Genomic DNA, 21,731 nt, shown 5'->3' on the forward strand with positions numbered 1-21,731 from the left:
AAGGTAGTGCTGACTAATAGCGTGCTTTGTTTGGGCTGCTGTGTGCTTTGTTGCTGGTTAGACTGGGGCATTTTGCATTGGTGCTTATGATCCTCTTAATACAGAGATATTTGCATTTGTTGTCTATTCACTAGATCTTTTTGCTACTTTTTTCTTTCTTTCTTCCATGACCCTCCTGTCCCTTCACACTTCCTTGCTTCCACTGTCGCAGGTTCGGTATGCCTAGTGGGCTATAAAAAGACACCACCACCAGTCCCACCTCGGACCACCTCAAAGCCATTCATCTCTGTTACGGTGCAGAGCAGCACTGAATCGGCACAGGACAACTACCTGGACAACCAGGACCACAAGAGTGAAGTCAACAGCCAGTCGGGACTGAGCAATTCCTCAGATAGCTTAGACAGTAATAGGCCACCTAGCGTAACGAGAGGAAACATCACCACTCCAGCCAATGAGCCTCCTGAGTTACCTCAGAAAAATGCATCCTTGAAGAGTGACAAAGGAACGTTGACTAGCGAAGAACCAAAGGTGGAGAACATTCCCAAAAGGAAGCTGTCATCTATAGGAATACAAGTATGGACCTGTTTGTTTTCATTAGTACTAGAAGATGATCTTACTGTAACATTTCTCTAAATGTGCATACCTGTTTAACTGCACTGGGGTCGATGCTACTGCATGCTTTTGGAGTGATTTGGCTTTATAAAATCCTGGGGGGGACACATTTGAGAAAAGATGCCTTTGGATAAATTAACCAACACAAAGATTCGATAAAAATGTGCAAGCTCTGTATTTGAGGAAATTGTTTCATTCTGATATATTCCCTTTGGATCACCATGCCTAGGTGGAATAAATCACCATAGCCATTCTGATGTATAGGATGTCACAGACAAAGACAGCAGGTAGAACTAAGATAATCCCTTAAGGCATTTCTAAACAGAAGTAATCTCTAAATTACTTACCATACGTTTCCTACAATTGTGAGTGATAAGGTTGAAGTTATTTATAAAAATTTGCAGAGATTTAGCTTGGGGAAAAACAAAGGTAGATAATTTTTGGTCAAAGTATATACATGGAATCATTAGCAAAGACATGTAGTTGTCTCAGACAGAAGCAGGAGATATATCTCTGAATTTGTATGGTAAATGTAAAATGCAGAGAATTATTTTATTTGAGCATTGCTGCCATAAAGTTTGGCCATGCTTCTGCAGAATAAGATAATAGACCATAGAACAGAGGTGGGGAACTATGGCCCTTTTATGACTTGTGGACTTCAACTTGAAATCCACAAGTCATACAGGGGCCATAGTTCCCACCCCTGCCATAGATGAATGGAAGTCTAAAGCAGGAGAGGAATAAGATCCTGATGAGGCTTTTAGGAAATTTCCCTACTAATTAGACTACATGAAAGCATGGGAAAGCACCATATTTGGAAATAAATGTCCACTTGTGTGCCCTGAGATAAAATAATTTGTATTAAATAAACTGATGACCAACCAAGTATTTAGCCTTCCTTTTTGATCGAAGAAATGGTCACAAAAGGAAGCTCAGGAATCAAAGGTGTCTGTATGCATGTGACTTTCATTTTAGCTCTCCCAAATTGTTGTAGAGAGTGCATGTGCTTTACAAAATCTAATCAGCCTGCTTCTGACAAAATATATTTAAAATAAACCCACTTATTTTCCTTTTCACTTCATGAACATATCAGATTTTTATTTTTTTTATTTTTTTATTTTAATTCCATTTATATCCCGCCCTTCTCCGAAGACTCAGGGCGGCTTACAAGCTTAGCAGTAAGCTTGTTGCTTGACAGTCAATAAAATGTCCCTTAGTTTGGGCTTTGCCTTTGCAGATATTCTAATACAGGAATTTTGAAAAAGACATTTTACGTAACTATTGAAACTGTTAAGCATAGCATTCTGCCATGTCTCATACAGCTTTCTATCAAATAATCACTACTTATGTTTTATAACAAATGTAGCCATTTAACACCATTGACATTTCTAGGCAATCTAATGAACATAGTAAGAATGTTATACTACAGGTAGTCCTTGACTTAAAACCATTCATTTAGGGACCATTCAGAGTTACAACAGCACTAAAAAAGTGACTTACAACCAGTCCTCGCACTTATGACCATCACAGTATCCCTATGTGATCAAAATTCAGATGCTTGGCAACCAATATATTTATGAAGAGTTGCCAGGTCTAGAGGTCATGTGAGCATCATTTGCATCTTTCCAGTCTGCTTCTGACAAAGTCAATGAGGGAAGTCAGATTTGATAAATGACCATGTGATTCACTTAACAATTGTAGTGATTTACTTAACAGTGGCAAAAAAGGTCATACATTCAGGTACAACTCACTTAACAACCTTAAATTTCCATTGCTTAGCAACCAAAATTTTGGTCCCAATTGTGGTCATAAGTCAAGGACTATCTGTATCCAGCAATAAAAAGAGGATTAATTTGGGATTGTTTAATAAATTAATACTTGCTATTTTATAGGAAGTTTTTGATAACATTTTCCTGATACAGTAGCAGCCCTTTAGAACAGGGGTTCCCAACTCCTGGGCCACAGCCTGTTCAGAAGCAGGCAGAAGAAGTGGCATGCAAGCGCACACGCAGAGCTCCATTCTTGTGTAAATGGAGCTGCGAGCATGTTTGCCCTCCACTCACATGGAATCATCTTCTTTCTTCCCCCCCCCCCCGGCCCACCAGTCCGCAAACCCGGAAAGGTTGGGGAACACTGCTTTAGAAGGACGAGGATGCAAACAGGAATCCTGTAATAGTGAACAGAGATAGGTTTCACGTGGGATTGAGCAGCCTGGGGTGTCTGCAGAATTAACTGCCATGAAACTACCACCACCCACCACCTAGCACGACTAGAAGTTGAGATTATAGTCCCAACTTTAGATTGACAACCTCTTTATAATAGTTTCCCATTTCTGAAATCCTCTACTATTTACTTACCCTTGGTTAAAAGAGCATTTTCAGAAAATGACTACACTCTTTGGCATCATGCCAATCTGTTATTCTATGTAATATTTTGATCCTGGTGCTACACTGTCACAAAGATAGCTCTGAATGATATGTTTGCTGAGTTTTAAGAATACTCAAGACTTTCCATGTTGAATAAAAAGTGGTGGAACGTTGGAATTAGTTGCACTGTCCTTGGTGCACCTGATATGCCTTCACCAAAAGGCTTTAAGGAGCAAAGATTTGTTGAGCAAATTTGCATAAGCTTTTGCTGCTATTTTGACATTGGCTTTCATTATGCAAATAGCGAACTGGTTCAGTTTGGGTCTCTGCCCTCACGCATGTGTAACAATTAAAAAAATATTAAAATATCAGCTACAAGCAACATCAATAAATTTGTCTCCAAACCAATTGTACTAAGGCCTGTTGAACAATCTAAGCAGCATTTAGGCAAAGGTATTTCCTTTTTAAAAGGGACACGGTGGCTCAGTGGGTTAGGACGCTGAGCTTGTCGATCAGATGGTCAGCAGTTTGGCGGGTCGAATCCCGAGTGCCGCGTAACAGAGTGAGCGCCTGTTACTCATCCCAGCTTCTGCCAACCTAGCAGTTCGAAAGCACGTAAAAATGCAAGTAGAAAAATAGGGACCACTCCGGTGGGAAGGTAACAGCGTTCCGTGCGCCTTTGGCGTCTAGTCATGCCGGCCACATGACCACGGAGACGTCCTCGGACAAGCGCTGGCTCTTCGGCTTTGAAACGGAGATGAGCACCGGCCCCTAGAGTCAGAAACGACTAGCACGCATGTGCGGGGGAAACCTTTACCTTTTACCTTTATTTCCTTTTTATATGTCTTAGTGCAATGATAAAGCTTGACTCTAAATTCAGCTCATATTAAAATAAATACTGTAGATACATTAGATATCTATAGATGTATAGATATCAGTAATCTGCCTTGGTTGCATTTCTGTTCTCATACCTATAAATTTTCTGTTTTCATACCTATAAAATTTCTTTTAGATCATTTTATTTAACAGTATATCTCGCCTTTGACTTAAATACAGAATTATGGGTAGCTAATTGTTCAGTTAAAAATTAACCTAGTAAACAGAATAGAAAATGAATGAAAACAGACTTTTAAAGTTATCTCTTAATAGGACAATGTAACTTTGGCTACAGAGCCATAACCCTAATTTTCCTTCTTTTTCCCCCCACCCCCATTCAGAACTTTTAGACACTCTGAGTCAGTGTTGCAGATTCTTCCTGATCTTAACAAACAGTTTTGCTGCCTTTTGATGTGTGGTGTCTGCATGATCACTATGTGTGTGTTTGTGTGCATGCATGCCTCTCCCCTTCTAATGTGAATTCTAGCAGCAAGTTTTTTGTGTTTTTGTTTTTTGTTTGTATCTTTTTGTTAATAAGGTTGACTGCCTTCAACCAGTGGCAAAAGAGGAGCTCCCTCCATCAGCCACCAAATTCCAGTCCATCGGGGTACAGGTAGAGGACGAGTGGCGGTAAGTGGAAGACACAGGTTTTTTTTTAAAGGAAAAAAAAACCATGCCATTGCAATCTCCCAATTTGTAGTTTAGTTTCTTTTTTCCTATTCCAAATCACCGTTTGGGTAGTGGTGATTCCCCGAAACCCTTTCTCAACGGCAAGTGGTCTCACCAAAACAAAGAGGCTTAGTCATGTAAGAGAATCATTGGAAGTCTGAACTGAACAATAGAACAGGAGATGTAATTATAGATGCGTGCCGGTTTTTGTTTGGATGGCCTACTGCAGTAAGCAGGCAACCTTATAATTTCGTCTGTCTGCATGTATGGTGTGTGTATTTGTGTGCAGGGAAAGATGGGCAAGGAAATGCAGTTCAGCTGCAGATACATAAACAAATACATATTGTTGTCTCTGTGTGCTGGGGAATAGATCCAGCCCCTTCTGTAAGGGCTGCTTTTCCTGATTGTCTCTTGACCTTCTTTCATTTTATAGCAACAGCCACTCTCACAGCATGTCCAACAAACAGGATACAGATTCTGACTCTCAAGACCTGAATAATTCTACCTGTAAATCATCCGAAAGAAACCTTGCTGATTGTTCCCCCTGCAACAACTCCAACAGCCTTGATGCTAACACGAGGCAAGCAGCCATGCCCTCTGAGAGCAAGAAAAACCTCTCCTATGGAGATAGCAATGACCCAGCCCTGGAACCTTCCTCTCTCCCTCCTCCTGACCCTTGGCTTGAAACATCCACCAACACTCCCTCAGAACCAACACAGCCGGGAGCTTGCCGAAGGGATGGGTACTGGTTTCAGAAGCTACTGCAAGCAGAGACAGAAAGGTTGGAAGGGTGGTGTCGACAGATGGACCAAGAGACTAAAGAGAATAATCTCTCTGAAGAAGGTGAGCAAGGATGATAACCTGGCTTTAGTGAGATTTGAAGCTTAAAAGTGGGCAAAATCTTTCCATGCCACGAGTGCAAAGCTGGGCCCAAAAGCAAGTTATTGGAAGGAGGTCTATTTCTATACGTTAGGGATTGTGCGGACAAACAGCAGAACTCTGTATATTCTAATACCTTTTTTTAAAAAAGATTTCAGTTGTGATTAACTATAGTCAGCACAGAAAATAGTTGTTCCAAATGATGTGGTGTGCCACTTCTTTGTTTTCACTGATACCCTGGAGAGAAATATTGCATCTTTCTCTCATTTCTTTCTTTCATCAGTACTCTATAATTCTGAAGAAAGTTAAATGTACAGTACGTGGCGTTTAAAATAGGGATCTTTTTTTTCTGTGTGGTTAGGAAGAAAAGAAGGCCAGGAAGTGCTAAATCTCTTTTTGGCAACAAACCAATTTCTAAAATTTTCACTTGTTAGGAAATATAGGCTGTTGGACTCTATCCACATATCAGAATTGACAAACCTATGATTATTAGAAGTCCTGGGTCACAAACCTGGGCTTAGAAAGTTGGATTCTTGAATGTTCACTTTGTAGCCACAAATACTGTGAAAAGGGTTGAGGGGGAAATAGCGTTGGAAATCAATTTTCTCTGCCTCCCCTAAAGACTTCACTGGCCTGCTATCATAAACAAAGTGTCATGCAGCAGTGTGACTGCCTGCCATTTCTGTACAGGCAGTACAGATGTTGGCAGTAGAAAGAACATGGGCTAACCAAACATGCACTGACAAAGAAACCAGAAGTCATTTGTAATGGCTTGCCTTTAATGGCTCTGAGTGAGAAACAGTTCTGTTCTTGAAAGGCGGGAGGGAAGATAAATATGCAGAAAGGTCAAAAGAGGTCTTTTTACTAACTCTCCTGGAATTTTCTGTTTTTGAATTATTTATCTTGCTTGAGTGTTTTTCTTTCTTTCTTTCTCTCCTATTCAGTCTTAGGCAAAGTCCTCAGTGCAGTGGGCAGTGCACAACTACTAATGTCACAGAAATTCCAGCAATTCCGTGGCCTCTGTGACCAAAACTTGGTGAGTGTTATTTGTATCAAACTCACTCCTCCAGCATGGCATATAGTCTTACACCACCCATCACCACTTTGGGATGGTTATTTAATGGGATTCAGAGAGAGTGCAGATAATATTGGTAACCCTAACCCCTGACAATGAATGGACCCAAAAGAGTTGCAGAGGGAACCGGGATTGTTTGTGATGATCTGTTTCATAGTCCAACTGAGACCTTAATTACCACTTGGTACAAGAGGGCAGCTATGAACTTGAATCAGCATGTGCCCATGTGACCTCTCCCTTCCCATGGGTTCTGCTACTTTCCATGTTTTATGGAACAGCTAAGGAAGATGAAATGGGAGAAGAGATGTCTAAAGTACAACTGGAGGTCAGCAAAGATGGACCTCAACCGAACAGGGGTCTTACCTTGTGGCAGACAATACATCTCTGCCCTTATTGCATCTGTGGATTGCTGCCCAGTGGCCTTGTTCTGGGTGATTCAAGCTCTTCTGGGTGGAGAGAACTCAAGAGATTCATTGTGCAGAGAAATTTTCAGAGCATCTGTCAGACAAAATTACTTGAATTCATTCCCAGTTAGACACTAGCTTTGGTGCAGGTCCTTATGGATATGCCTTGGGCAAAAGCTTGCCCTGTTATAGGAAATGGTTTAATGGACTGGGCATGAAGAAGTGGACAGGATCCTTACGACTATGAGCTCAGCTACTAGCTCATTAGATTCATGTCTCTGCTGATTGGCTAGGACTGCCTGGCAGATGACACGTGGATTGGTGGTGAATTCATCATGCTAATTAGATGAATGAACCAAGGAAGTATTGGTTCATCTCTCCTCAAGAACCTCCCTATTTCAGGGAAGGTTATGCAGCAGCTTTAACAGATTCTGGATGAAGCAAATTATCTGGACCCCTTTCAGTCAGTATTCAACTCTGTGCATGGGACAGAAATGGCATTGCTTGCACTTTTGAATATTCTTTGAAATGAGCAGGATAGGGGGCAAGACCGAGTGGCTTTGAGTCTTAGGTCCTTCTGGATCTGGGACTTTACTATCTTTGGTGTGGATAGGGTGGCAGATTCAGTGCATAATCTGGGGGTCCTTCTGGATTTATGATTTATTGCTTAAGGAGCAGGTGGCAGTTGTAGCTAAGAGGACCTTTGTACAACTTTACATAGCACAGCAGTTCCACCCATTCCTGGATCATGAGGCTGCTCACAGTTACTCATGCCCTGGTCACCTCCCAAACGGACTACTGCAATGTGCTCCATGTGGGGCTCCCTTGAAGAGTATCCTGAGGCTTCAGTGGATGCAAAATATAACAGCACAGGTGGTTAGTATGCCCCTAGGAGGACACACATCACACTTCTGCTCTGTGTGCTGCATGGGTTACCAGTTTGCCTCTGGGTGCAATTCAAGGTGCTGGTTTGGACCTTTCAAGCCCTATTTAACACGAGGCCAGGCTGTTTGATGGGCCACCTCTCCCCAATTGCATCCACCCATCCTATCAGAGGCTGCTACATTTTGCATCCACTGAAACCTCTGAATACTCTTCAAGGGGAGCCCCATATGGAGCACATTGCAGTAGTCCATTTTTAAGTCCCATCTGCTAAGGATTCAATCTGATGGAATCCATAGCAGAGCCTTTTCCACTATGACATCCAACCTGTGGAATATCATCCCCCCTCAGGTGTTAATTTTTAAATAGTTATTATTGATTGGGGATAATCTATAGGACATTTATCTTCATTCCATTGCCAGATGCCAAATGACAATATAATATTGCCTTTGATTCTCCGGAAGATTTGGGAGTAAGAAATTAAAGATAAGTACTGTATTAGATTCTTTGCTATGAATAGTTACCTTTGATGGCAAGAAATAGACCTCGATTCTTGTTCAGAGTAGGCTACAATGCAATTGCCCTTATTGCTCTTGAGAAATGTCTTTCCTTGTCAAATGTAGGAACAGTCAACAAATAGTATTGACAATAATAACAGCCTACTCCGTTATGTAGTGAAACATTGATATAAAAGAAATAAAGTCCATTTCACCAAACTGCACATGCTACTTGCATTCAATTCATGCAAAGAAACGGACCTGAACTTGGATCTGTTCATTACTGCTAGCATGAACTTTAAAACTATCTGCAATTCTAGTCAAGTTCAATTCATTTTTTAATTTTAAATGAACTGCAACATTTTAGGGGAACTTCATCTACCTTATTTGTTCACTGCAGAACCCCAATTCCAATCCTAGGCCCACAGCACAGGACCTTGCAGGGTTTTGGGATCTCTTACAGCTGTCCATTGAAGACATCAGCATGAAATTTGATGAGCTGTACCACCTAAAAGCTAACGGTTGGCAAGTGACAGAGCCGTTGGAGAAGAAGGTAAGCATCAAGAACACCAAAGCCAAACTCCTGCAGTATAGATGATGCAGTTTTTGTGGATTTATATGGAATCTTTCTTGTCCATGTTAAACATCTTATTGCTTTATCCTAAATGCAATTGCATGAAATGTATTAGGAAATAAGAATTAGTTGTCTGGTGAAATCATATCCAGGTATGCTCACTTGATGAAGTTCTTCTATGTATATGATTAATTTTAATGTAAAAGATGTATATACAGCTAGTCCTCAACTTACAACCATTTGTTTAGTGACCATTTGAAGTTACAACAGCACTGGAAAAAGTGACTTATGACTGTTTTTCACACTTAAACCCATGCAGTGTCCGCATGGTCACGTGATCAAAATTCAGACACTTGGCGACTGCATGTATGTAGGATAGTTGCAGTGTCCTGGGTCATGTGACCACCTTTTGTGACCTGACAAACAAAGTTAATAGGGAAGGTGATTCACTTAACCATGTTGCTAACTTAACAACTGCGTTGATTCTCTTAACAATTGTGGTAAGACAGATTTGAAACGGGGCAAAATTCACTTAACAACTGTCTTGCTTAGCAATGGAAATTTGGGCCTCAGGTGTGTCAAGGGCTACCTGTACTGCCATGCTTCCACATATCCTGTGCAAATCTCCATATAATATGATATTTTACAATTTGTTAAAATGATTGTATATTTAAAAAATTATAGGAGCAAAAAGAAATCCAGTTGTTACTGAGAAAATAGCATATTGGGGCAAGGCAAACATCTCTGTAATGGCAATTCCATAAATGGGGCACCACTTCCTTTGCTTTACATTGGATAGAGAAGGACTCTTTCCAAAGATGATCTCTGAACCCTGACAGATTGATTTAGGAGCAAAAATAGGCACTAGATTTAAGCAGTGTAGAACTTAATATATATACACCTTCATATCAAGCTTGATTGCAGTTGACTTCATGGACAGGTCCATGGGGTTTTTGGCAACAGTGCAAAGATATAATCAACTCTCAACTTAGCCTACAGATCTAGTATTTCTTGGAGATCTCCTACCTAAATAGTAATCATATCTGATCCTAGTTAGGTTTTCATAACAAGACAGTTCAAATTGTGCATTGTCTGGACTGAAAGCTTGTGAAGTTCTTTCAAGAGCCAGCAAGAATTGTTCAAAATAACTTACTGCACTACTGTCTGTTAGCATGTCTACAAAAGCAGCCACACGTGTGATAATTTTGAGTTTAGGAATCCTTCCCCCACATTATTTTGAAATATACTTTTCCCAAGTAAAATCCACCTGTTATACTTGAAATTGACAAGTTTTCTTTAGAGCACTTATGTTATTTTGATTACTCACAATAATGTTTAACATAAAATGTGAAGTACTTCAATTATTCCTCCAGTATTACCTTATTAATATATCCAAGAAGGTGTAAATAGTTCTGATAGTTTGCAAAATTTGGAGCAACTCTGGTTTAATTACTCTGCTCGTACTCATGTTGCATGTTGTAAATTCTTTGATGTGTTCCCTGAGTGTAAATCTCTTCCATCTGATTTAATTCAAATTGTCATGTCAAATTGGTAGTTTGTCTTGGAAAATTGATTCAATTTGATATACGAACACATGGTCACCATCACTACTTTGATTTTTTTTTATTCCCGCTGTGGATACCCCTGACTGCAATTTTAACTCTAGCAAAGGGCAAAGAAAGTTGAAGGTACGGCTGTGCAAAACTCTCCATTTTGAGAACAGAACGTTTCAGAGAAGTTTTGAACATATCATTTCCCATCCAGTCTACCCAGAACCTTTCTGTTGGGGATCTGGTGATTTTCACAAATAACTCTTCTGACTTAGAAGCAATTCAAGGTTTTCTGGGAGTGGTTCAGTCCAAAATAAAGTTTCCTTTTGTCCAGAAGCCATGTCCCAAAGCCATGGTATTTTCCAACACTTCTGATATGGAGGAGTTACTTGTAAACACTATTGATTCTCTGTTCTTAAGTTTGTATATCTGTAGTAAAAGATAATGCAACATATGAACAATCCATGATTCCTTGTCAGACATCCTCTTTTTGAATCTTAACTTTAGTCCTGTCCATTATTGTGTCTCTATTACTATATTAAACTTAACTCTGATGCTTATAAATGATGTTATATGCTGACTCTGCCACTTTGAATAATGTAACTGGAGCTTCAAGATAGTTATTTTATTTCAAATTTGATTAAATATAGCCTGAATTTTATTGCCTTAAATTAGTCTAATAGTGATGGGATTTTGACAAATTTGTTCTATTTTGCCTTAAAAAAATATTTCTCACATAATCATTGAAAGCAATTTTAGATTAAAATCTAGTCATGCAAAGTGGATTTAAATTTGGGGGGGGGGGGAAGCAAAACTGTTAGCTTTTTTAATTAATGGTTGACATTCCTTAGTTTAATTTTGGTATATGAAAACTCACCAAAGATAAGGGAAAAGAAATACAGGTAATCTTCGACTTACAACCATTTGTTTAGCAATCATTTAAAGTTGCAGCGATATTGAAAAAAACGACTTCTGAGCAGTCCCCGGGTCAGAGATCAAAATTTGGTTACCTGGTAACTGGCATGTATGTACAACAGTTGCAGTATTGGGGGGGGAGTGTCATGTGATCACTGCAATCTTCTCGCCTGGCTTCTGACAAGCAAAGTCAATGAGGGAAAACAGATTTTCTTAATGACCATGTGATTTACTTAACAGCTGCAGTGGTTCACTTAACAACCATGACAAAAAAGATCATAAATCGGGTGTGAATTTACTTAACAACCACTCTGCTTGAGCAATGGAAATTCTGTTCCCAATTGTGGTCATAAGTCGAGAACTACCTGTAAAATAAAGGAGGCAGGAATGGGATTTTTGAAACATAGATGCACTAGCAACTGTACTTCATTTTTAACAGTCCACTTCTGTCTGTGCTGTGCAATATTGAGAGTTATGGATTCTGTTTTCTACATGTTTGCTATTATTCCTCCCTCCTAAAGGAAGAAAAGAAACCACCCCCTCCTGTTCCAAAGAAGCCAGCTAAACCGAAATCTCAGCTAAACCGGGATAAGGCATCTGACTCGGTAGACAAGCAGCGCCAGGAAGCTCGCAAACGCCTCATGGCAGCCAAGCGCGCTGCCTCCGTTCGACAAAACTCTGCCACTGAGAGCGCGGACAGCATTGAAATCTACGTTCCTGAGGCACAGACCCGTCTTTGAGCAAAGGGAAGAGGAAGAAGACACTTTTTTCACACCATTAAAAGAGGAAAACAAAAAAAGGGTTCACTAAACAGTAGTGTGCTTTCTTTGGTCTAGAGACACCAGAGCCAACCCTGCCAAGGGCTCCCAGTTAGACCTTCCCTGGTTCTGTGCTTTGGTTTTTCTCCTCCCCATCTTTCACGCTGGCTGTGGTGTGGCTGAAAAAACTTTTGGAAACACAGTCCTTTACACTTGGAACTGCAACCTTTTTACTTGTCAATCTGAGGATAATTAGCTTGTTTACATGAAATGGACTAAATTGAGACAAACAAACTCCCCCTGCCCGCCTTCAGCACTTGCCATGCTGTGCTTTCCCCACCCCAAATCCTTTGGCTATTCGTTCTGTCTTCTACCCCAGAGAATCTCTTTCTCTCCACCCCCACTGTTTTCTTGTATTTTATAGTTGTTCTCCTCTTTGCCATCCTTTTCTCTGCATGGTATCATTTACTGTGTTAGAAGTAAACTTTTCTTCAGTGCTCCAGAAGAAAACACCATTCAGCGTGTACTCTTGCACTCTACTAGTGCGCAGTCTTCGGTTTTGTTACATATTTCCTTTATAGATGGGCTGGGAGTGGGTGGCCAGGGCTGGGTTGGGTTGGGGGAGGCAGTAAGGCTTTAGTGTTAATATATCTTGTAGTCCAACGATGTAAACAGAGGGCACAATCTGTGAGATATAAACAGTGTGTTTTGTTGTAATAGCCTGGAAGCAAAAAAAATGTGCAATAAGAGAAGTGTTTTGTCTGCACACTCCCATGAATAGTGCTGCACAAGGAGGATTTCCCCTCCAGGGCACCCGAGAGAAACACAGCAAGGTGGATTCACATGTTGCCGCACACACTTTTCTTTTTTCCTGCACTCTCTTCCCTTTTGCAATTTTTTGTATGTGATTTTGTGTGCAAGGATCAATGTATAAGAAACCAGCTGCTATACAAAGGGTGGGGGAAAACTTTCAAAGTTGTACTTAATACGTTCTGCGGTGAAAGACAATGGTTTTTGTACTGGGGAAAAAATGAGGTAGATATTAGATGGTTGGCAAGTTGCCTGCCTGTATGTATGTGTACATATGCACATAATACACTTAGTAGGATATGTAAATTTAATACCAATGCATACATAGCTAATCACACATGTACACATTCAGGTGGTGTCTTTAAAAAAGCACCTCCAAGAGGATGGGTGTATGTATAGCATATATTTTTACATGTACTATAGCTAGATGTGTGTAAAAGTGTGTGCAAAAATATATACCCTGCATATTCTCAGCCATTTTGGCCCCTTTTGTCCCATATTTTTGGAGGAACCATCATAACATTTCATTAGACCTTCCTCTTTCCCTCTGCACACCTATTTTGAACTAATCAGAGAAGCCAGGAATCAAACAGCCAAATTAAGTTTTTCCTCTGCCCTCCACATCACCCTCTTTTCCATTTCTGCACTTCTCAGAAAGCTGTGCACTGTATTTGAGGAGACTAAGAAAAGGTATTCAATGAATAGCCTAAGGTGATCAGAACCCAAAAGAATTTTTTTACTGGTATATTAATGAAAATCATGTCAGTGAATGCTGTATATGGTGTCTATGCATAGGGAGTGTTAGATTTTTACCTGCCCACTTAATGTACAATTTTGTAATCTGTGAAAGCTTGACCATATAGAGTATGGCTTCAAAAGAGACTTGATTTATTCTATTTTCCTCTCCCTCTCCAATAACTTTACTTTGATTCTGGAGGGTGCTTGATCAACTTTTGAAACAAGTGGCTGACTTTCACAGTTCTTCCTATTAAAATTTGAAACGCTTGGAATGTGACTTTTTTTACTTGCATTTCCAAAAGCAGCAGTGTCAGTAATTAGGGCAGGTGTTTGATGGACTCAGTTTCAGCGGTGTGTGTTTCGGCGTGCAGTTTGTCAGTGGGATTAAATCTTAAATGTATGTAATTCAGCAAAACAGGTCTCCCAGTTTTAGAGAAGTGTTTTGTTTCCACAATTACCTTGCAAAAAGGTAGACATGCTTGTTCTCTGGTATATGTACTTAACATGCTATTTACACAGAATATACTTGTCCATTTTACATCTTAGGTGTATTTACAAAGGGGCATTTTTTAGCTGATGTGTACCCCTGTGTGAATTGGCATCATTAATTAGTTTGTTGCAATAAAAATAGTAAAGATCATGGGTTTTGAAACGGTCCTGGAAAACACTTGGGGTCCTGAACACAAGGACTTGTCTTCAGCATGCCTCCACCATTGCTAACTACACTTGGGAGGTAATTATGGGCTTTGGTGGGAGTGAGATCAAAGCAAGAGCAGTCAGCTGGTTTTCAAAGCAAGGGAACATCAGAAGATTTGCTTCAAACTCATAGCACTGGCCTTTCTCCCCCAAAGTTTTGTTTTAAAGGCCAACTTGGTAATAACCACTTGATCCTCAAAGGAGCACTGAAAATAATTTCCATAGGTGGCACTTGCATGAAACGACACATTTGCTGAAGTATTTATACTTCAGGAATTGAAATATTGTGGTCACCTTTGCATGAGTATCTCTTCAAACTGTACCACAAAACTAACTTATTCTATCTACAAACCCATATTAGCAATAAGATAGCCAATGGCCTCTCTTTATAGTTCACCATAATGTTGTGCCTCTCTGTAATCCAAATCTCATGTCGGGATGACATAGCTGCTTTTCAAAACATCTAAAGCAGTGTTTCTCAACCTTGACAATTTTAACATATGGACTTCAACTCCCAGAATTCTCTACCCAAAATTCTGGGAGTTGAACCTCACTCACACTGTGAGAAACACCTCTATCTAGAGGACATTTTATTTGTGCCTTTCTGGGCCCTGAATGTTTTGGTTTGGCTTAAATGGAATTTTAAAACATCTGCATTCATATAATGGAAATACATCCAATTGATTGCATTCACTGAATCTTGTTTTGATCCCTTAAAATTTAATAATCTAGTTCAGCCATAAACTGACCAAATTTATAAAATTGGCCAAATCTGACCTTTCTCTAATGTGATTCAAGGAAATACCCAATAGATTTAAATCTAGTGGTAGAGCTACAAATGCTTAGGTGAATTAATTTCTTAATAGCAATAATTCTGTGGAACAAGCAGGATGCCTTATGCTTGTTTCTTGCATTTCAATTATGGTATCCAGCTTCATTGGTTTTCAACTGAGAATGTAAACAGAGCTGGGGTTAAAGTTGCTCTGAAAAATCCATTTGGTGGAACTGTGCTCCATATATGCTTGCCTAGTTGTATTTACCTAATTGTGTGATTTGAAAAGCAGTTTACCTACTACTTTGATGACCTGTTTCCTCCCAACCATGAATAATGGTAATATGTTCCCCTAAGTGATATTTCTTAGTTTTATGGCAGGAAAAAAAAGGAGGGAGAGGATTACTTAGGACTGTGATTGGTATTCATGATGGGCTTGGCTGGTTCTTTTTTCTTTCTTTCTTTTTTTTGAAAAAAGAAAATTAAAGCCTTGTACCAGACCCATGGCCCAACAGTTTGTAATATGAGTTTTGCTGCCATTATAAAAATATAGTAAAACAAAAGGATCTATTTGATGCTCCTGTGCCTGTCTCCTTGTGATCTCTGATCCACTTTCTAGAGCTAGCAATCCGATATAAAAGGTAAAATGGGTGAGATTAGGGAAAGTATTTGAAAACATCCAAGACATTTAGGGTATTTTTTGTCATCTCTTAGAATGACGAAATTCATCTTTAATAAATGAACAAAAGCATTGCAAGAGCATTTTACAAATCCATGTTTGTTTATTGCCTGATGAACTAGCAATGCTGGTTTTCCCCAACTTTGAAACTTAGCCACAAAATGAGATATTCCCCAATAAAAAAATTACATTCTTTTTATATTCCTTCGAGATCATTTAGCAGTTGAATGATAGCTAATAAGTCATTTGGTTAATAAATCTATATCTTGACCATTTGATCTCTGCCATTAACTTTCCTGAATAAATATTTAAAGTATTGATACTTTACTTCAAATAGTGATGTTCTTGCTAGAATGAGTGACCCAAAGAAACTACTGAGCAATTAAAATGGAATTGTATTTTTTCTCAGCCCTTAATATAAAGTTGAATAGTACTGATGATCCAGCACAAGGTTGAGTGACTTATTCCATCTCTTTCTATTTTCATGCTTCTTCTGAACTAGAATAGCAAATATCTTAGATCTGGGGACATATGGGCAACATTCTCTTTTTATCAGGTTAAACTTGAATTTCAAGCTCTGTTCTTGCAGAACTTTTCTGTTTTGTTTTTTCATTGAGCTAATTTAGGCTTCAAATGTCTTTTCTGACACACTAATTGCATGAGATTGTACAGACGGAAGAGATTACTCCTGTATAAAGAGAAACATGGGTTAAATGAAATGTGCCCTTTATGTATTGGCTTTTTAAATTACAGTGAAAGATTTTTAAATTTTAGTGTTGCATTCTGGTACAATGGATAGAAAATTAAATTAGGGAAGAACCCCCTCCCCAAATCTTCCTGAAATACAACTTGGAAAACAGTCAAGACAGCCTTTTTGAGTAGCAAATGCCCAGCCTCAGCATTTCCACTGAGTGCTGCTGTTCAGGGTGGCCTAGATTGGTGGGAGGGGGGAAATAATAAGCCACAGAAGTATTCTAATTTTTGAGATCCCGAGACCAAAAGGTTTGCCATCACTGCAATAAGCCAAACTGAATCTTCATGGAGATAGGCAAATGTCAAATATTTTCATGTCCAACTGCAAAGTTTTCTTCTTTTGGACAAACAGTTCTTTGTAGAAGTATGGGATTAATCTTGACTTTATTAGGGCTTCTGAAATTAATAAGGAATGAGTTTTAAAAAAAAATCTCTATTGTGGTAAAATAAGAGCAAAGGTCAGGAGTGAACATGCACTGAATGCAAACATGAGTGACCAGCGTGAAGTTTCAGTCAGTGTGATTTTGTAGTTAAAAGTGCTGGCCTGGCATTGGGGAGTTCAGCCTCAGCCACAGAAATTCACTGGATGATCTTGGGCCAGTCACACTCAGCCTAAGTTAACCCATGGGAGTTGTGGGGAAAGAGGAAGTACTATGCTAGACTTGAAAGAAAATAAGGGCTACAGTTGCAAGAAAAAGTATGTGAACCCTTTGGGATTACGTGGAGTTTTGCATGAATTGGCCATAAAATGCGCTCTAAACGTCACGTAAGTCACAATAGAAAAACACAGTCTGCTTAAAATAATACTACACAAACATTAGCTGTTGTCATGTTTTAATTGAACATAAGATGGAAACATTCACAGTGCAGGGTGGAAAAAGTATGTGAACCCCTAGTCTAATGACTTCTCCAAGAGCTAATTGGAGCCAGGAGTGAGCCAACCTTGACTCCAATCAGTGTGATATTGGATGTGTTGCTGACAGCTGTCCTGCCCTTTAAAAACACCTGTTTTGGGTTTACTGGTCTCAAGAAGCACTGTCTGATGTGAACCATGCCTCACAGAAAAGAGCTCTCAGAAGACCTACGATCAAGAATTGTTGACTTGCATGAAGCTGGAAAGGGTTACAAAAGTATCTCCAAAAGCCTTGATGTTCATGTGTCCACGGTAAGACAGACTGTCTACAAATGGAGGAAGTTTAGCACTGTTGCTACTCTCCCTAGGCGTGGTCGTCCTGTAAAAATGACTGCAAGAGCACAGCGCATAATGCTTAATGAGGTAAAGAAGAATCCTAGAGTGTCAGCTAAAGACCTACAGAAATCTGGCACATGCTAACATTTTTGTTGACACATCTACAATAAGGAAAACATTAAACAAGAATGGAGTACATGGGAGGACACCACGGAGGAAGCCATTGCTGTCCCAAAAAAATATTGCAGCACGTTTGAAGTTTGCAAAAGAGCACCTGGATGTTCCACAGCACTCCTGGCAAAATATACTGTGGACAGATGAAACCAAAATTGAGTTGTTTGGGAAAAACACACAACACTATGTGTGGAGAAAAAAAGGCACAGCACACCAACATCAAAACCTCATCCCCACTGTAAAACATGGCGGAGGGAGCATCATGGTTTGGGACTGCTTTGCTGCCTCAGGGCCGGGATGGATTGTTGTCATTGATGGGAAAATGAATTCCAGAGTTTATCAGGACATTTTGCAGGAAAACTTAAAACCATCTGTCCGCCAACTGAAGCTCCGCAGAGGATGGGTGATGCAACAGGACAATGACCCAAAGCATACAAGTAATTCAACAAAACAATGGCTTCAACAGAACAGAATACGCCTTCTGGAGTGGCCCAGTCAGAGTCCTGACCTCAACCCAATGGAAATGCTGTGGCATGACCTTAAGAGAGCGATTCACACCAGACATCCCAAGAATATTGCTACACTGAAACAGTTTTGTGAAGAGGAGTGGTCCAAAATTACTCCAGATCGTTGTGCAGGTCTGATCTGCAACTACAGGAAACGTTTGGTTGAGGTTATTGCTGCCAAAGGAGGGTCAACCAGTTATTAAGTCCAAAGGTTCACATACTTTTTCCACCCTGCACTGAATGTTTCCATCATGTTCAATTAAAACATGACAACAGCTAATGTTTGTGTAGTATTATTTTAAGCAGACTGTGTTTTTCTATTGCTGTGACTTACATGACATTTAGAGCACATTTTATGGCCAATTCATGCAAAACTCCACATAATCCCAAAGGGTTTGCATACTTTTTCTTGCAACTGTATAAGTCAATAGCAACAGCACTTACACTTATATATCATTCCACAGTGCTTCATAGCACTCTTAAGTGGTTTATAAATATCAGCCTATTGCCCCCAACAATCTGGGTCATTTTACTGACCTCGGAAGGATGGAAGGCTGAGTCAACCTTGGCAGTGGGCAGTCAGCCTGCAATACTGCATTCTAACCACTGAGCCACCATGGCTCTTTATTATCAAATAAGGTGGATTGTATTGTAAAACAAAAGACGTGAAGAGTAAAAAAGATAACTGGAGACTGAAAGTTATGATTGGATTGAGTAGATGAGAACGATGAAAAATCTTTAAAAATCATGCAAAGAGGTGTATAGGCATGGCTCTGGAAGAATAGGTTTTCAGAATAGAAAGGTGTTGAAATAGCAAGAATGCTCTTGGTACTAACTAGACTTAAAATTGATTTCCCCCCCCCCCTCTTCTTCCTGTCTTTTTTCTTATCTTTGCACACTTACTCTGAAGACAAATAGCATGAAGGCTGAATGTATGTATGTTGTGGGTGGCTAAAAGACAGGCTAAAGGGCTGTGAATAACTACATCCTTCTATTTAAAAACACATTCAGCCCTAGTCTGTTAGAAAGTTCGGTCATTTGCTCGGCTCTCACAGCCCTTCTCTCTCTTAGTTATTTCAGCAAATTTTTCAGGTATGATAAAAAATATCACAAGGACAAGGTTCAAATAACATCCAGATTTTGACAGGATTGGCAAAGCTGAACAAAAACCTGGATTGTTCATTAACACTTTAATGAGAGTTCTACAGATGCCTCATTAGAATCAATCCTGCAAATGGTATTCTTTCCAAAATGAGTCAGGCTGAGTCAGACCCAAAGCTCATTAGCCAGCCTCATTATAGCCAGAAATAGGATGTGATGTAGGTTTTCTTGCTGATTTGTGAGAATGCTGGTGTGTGTGTGCGTGCGTGCCTGATTTAGAGCTTTTTCACAATTTTCTGAATAATTTTAGCATGGTTGATCAAATCAATCAGAGCTGGAAAGCCAATGCAAGCAGAGCAATTATCTTGGAGAGGGCCTAGCTGATGTAATAGGTAGAAAAGCACTAATCTAGACATAGACAGACTGCTGACCTAGACCTAGAATGCCAAGACTTCAGCAAAGAATCTTTTGTTCTCTTGGAGAATAAACAATAGATTTAATCTGTAACTTGAACAGGCTTCAGAAGGGCTGTGCTACCCATTCGCATAGATTACAGTTATTTCATCTATATTCTCTACCATAAATTTGTAAAATAGTCACACTGTTAGTGGAGAGAAAAGTAAGTCCTTTCTTTGTGTGTTTTTGTACACAGAATGTTATCCAACATTGAAACCTTTCCTATCTCCAATCATGATGGTAAATAATTTTCTGGGAAATCTTCCTGATACATATTGATTACCATGATCTTAATACTAAATGGTAGGTAGAAAGCACATTCATATGAGCAAACCGTATAAATAAGATTAATTGCAATGCAGCATAAATATTGCAACTTGATCTAACTCAATTGGAATGCACATTAAGATGAAATGAATATAATCAACTGAAGGCAATAAAAGGTTTATATTAAGAGTCTATATATGGAGCTAAATTATGCTTGCCTCTTGTGTGCTAAAGTTGAGAATTTCTTTAGGTTTTTTTTTTCCAATGGCTGATTTTAGTCTCTTATAAGCAAATGAACCAAAGCACAGTAATTTTGCAAAAGAATTCTGTCCCAGGAAATCCTGGTGTTAACATCTTTGTATAAATGATGTTTTTTTGTGAGAGATTTAGAAAACCTTTTGAATTTTAAATGCCTTTTTCTGCTACCTACCTTGCTAACAGAAAAATCAACAATGGCTTCTTGAAATATTACAAAGCCAATTTTTATTTTGGCCATTTCTAGATACAACTTTGCATCATGGGAGCTTTCCCATTTTTGTAGCTTGTAGATCAGCCTATGTAGTACTCTCATTTGTTTCTGAATCCATCCCTATATATCCCCTATATACAAGTGAGTGATTTATAACAATCATAACATGTAGACACAACCTTTCTTTTGCCCACCCATTCACTTTCCTTAAAACACAGTAATTACAAACCTCCCACAAATACATTTTTCTACTGCACTTTTACACCAGAATACTAGAAACACACTGCAGATTTACTTTTTGAGTGCTTCAAGCATTATCAATAACATCAATTTGTTGCAATGAAAGAAACTAGAATTTTATGCCAAGTTTCATGAGATCATATCGGGTTAAAAAAAAACATATTAGGTATGATGCAACATGAACATTATGTGAGAAGTGTATTTTTGTTCCAGGGATTGCCTGTGTAACATGATTCTCCCCATTAAGAAAAAACATGAACATGACAGAAAATGTTAATCACTAATCAAATGATGACAGAGCTGTCTGGAATCTCAGGGAAATCACATAATAAATTACGTTATTTGAAGCTCAATTTGGAAATAGCTGGTCTGGATAAGAAGACTCCAACTCAGCTAGTCTGTCTGCTTATACAATACTGACTAATCTTTCCAATGCCCATTTGAGAGCAGCACCAGATGTTCTCCACCCATCAAAGTCTACAGTTCTGTTTTCTCAATTCTTACTACATCAGGCCACAAAATAGGTCAAGTAGGATAAGTTATCCTCACAGTGAAATGATTAGGGCAAATTGGACGAAGTGGCTGCAAGAAGCAACACTTGTTCCTGTTTTGGGGAACTGGCCTTCTCCAGAAAAATAACCACCTATCTGCCTAATTTCACTGAAATCTCAGATTGTACAGGTCTATTTCCCCTAGCTATAAAGAGGAAAGTTTTCTAGATATTGCCTCTTTGTCAGGCACAAACAATCAGATCCACACATGCAGAGTTCCAGCTAACTACTTTATTACATTCTGCCTATAATACAGGAATCTCCCCGGTCTGT

The 21,731-nt window shown here is 39.3% G+C and overlaps 1 protein-coding gene across 4 annotated transcripts in view; it reads left to right on the plus strand.

Annotated features, from left to right (window-relative positions):
* The window catches only part of DLGAP4 (DLG associated protein 4), a gene marked incomplete at its 5' end in the record, with an annotated part of 144,301 nt that extends 127,664 nt beyond the window's left edge, over nt 1–16,637 (plus strand). For all 4 annotated transcript variants that reach the window (XM_081325673.1, XM_081325674.1, XM_081325675.1 and 1 more), the window contains 6 exons: nt 212–573; nt 4,393–4,484; nt 4,957–5,366; nt 6,347–6,438; nt 8,661–8,813; nt 11,821–16,637. In XM_081325673.1, coding sequence (XP_081181799.1) covers nt 212–573; nt 4,393–4,484; nt 4,957–5,366; nt 6,347–6,438; nt 8,661–8,813; nt 11,821–12,039 — 1,328 coding nt within the window. In that variant the 3' untranslated portion in view covers nt 12,040–16,637. The remainder of the gene's footprint in view (nt 1–211; nt 574–4,392; nt 4,485–4,956; nt 5,367–6,346; nt 6,439–8,660; nt 8,814–11,820) is intronic.
* Between the last annotated feature and the right edge of the window lie 5,094 nt (nt 16,638–21,731).

Source organism: Vipera berus (assembly GCF_964194415.1).
Source record: "Vipera berus genome assembly, chromosome: 3".
In the NCBI taxonomy this organism is placed as follows: Eukaryota; Metazoa; Chordata; class Lepidosauria; order Squamata; family Viperidae; genus Vipera; species Vipera berus.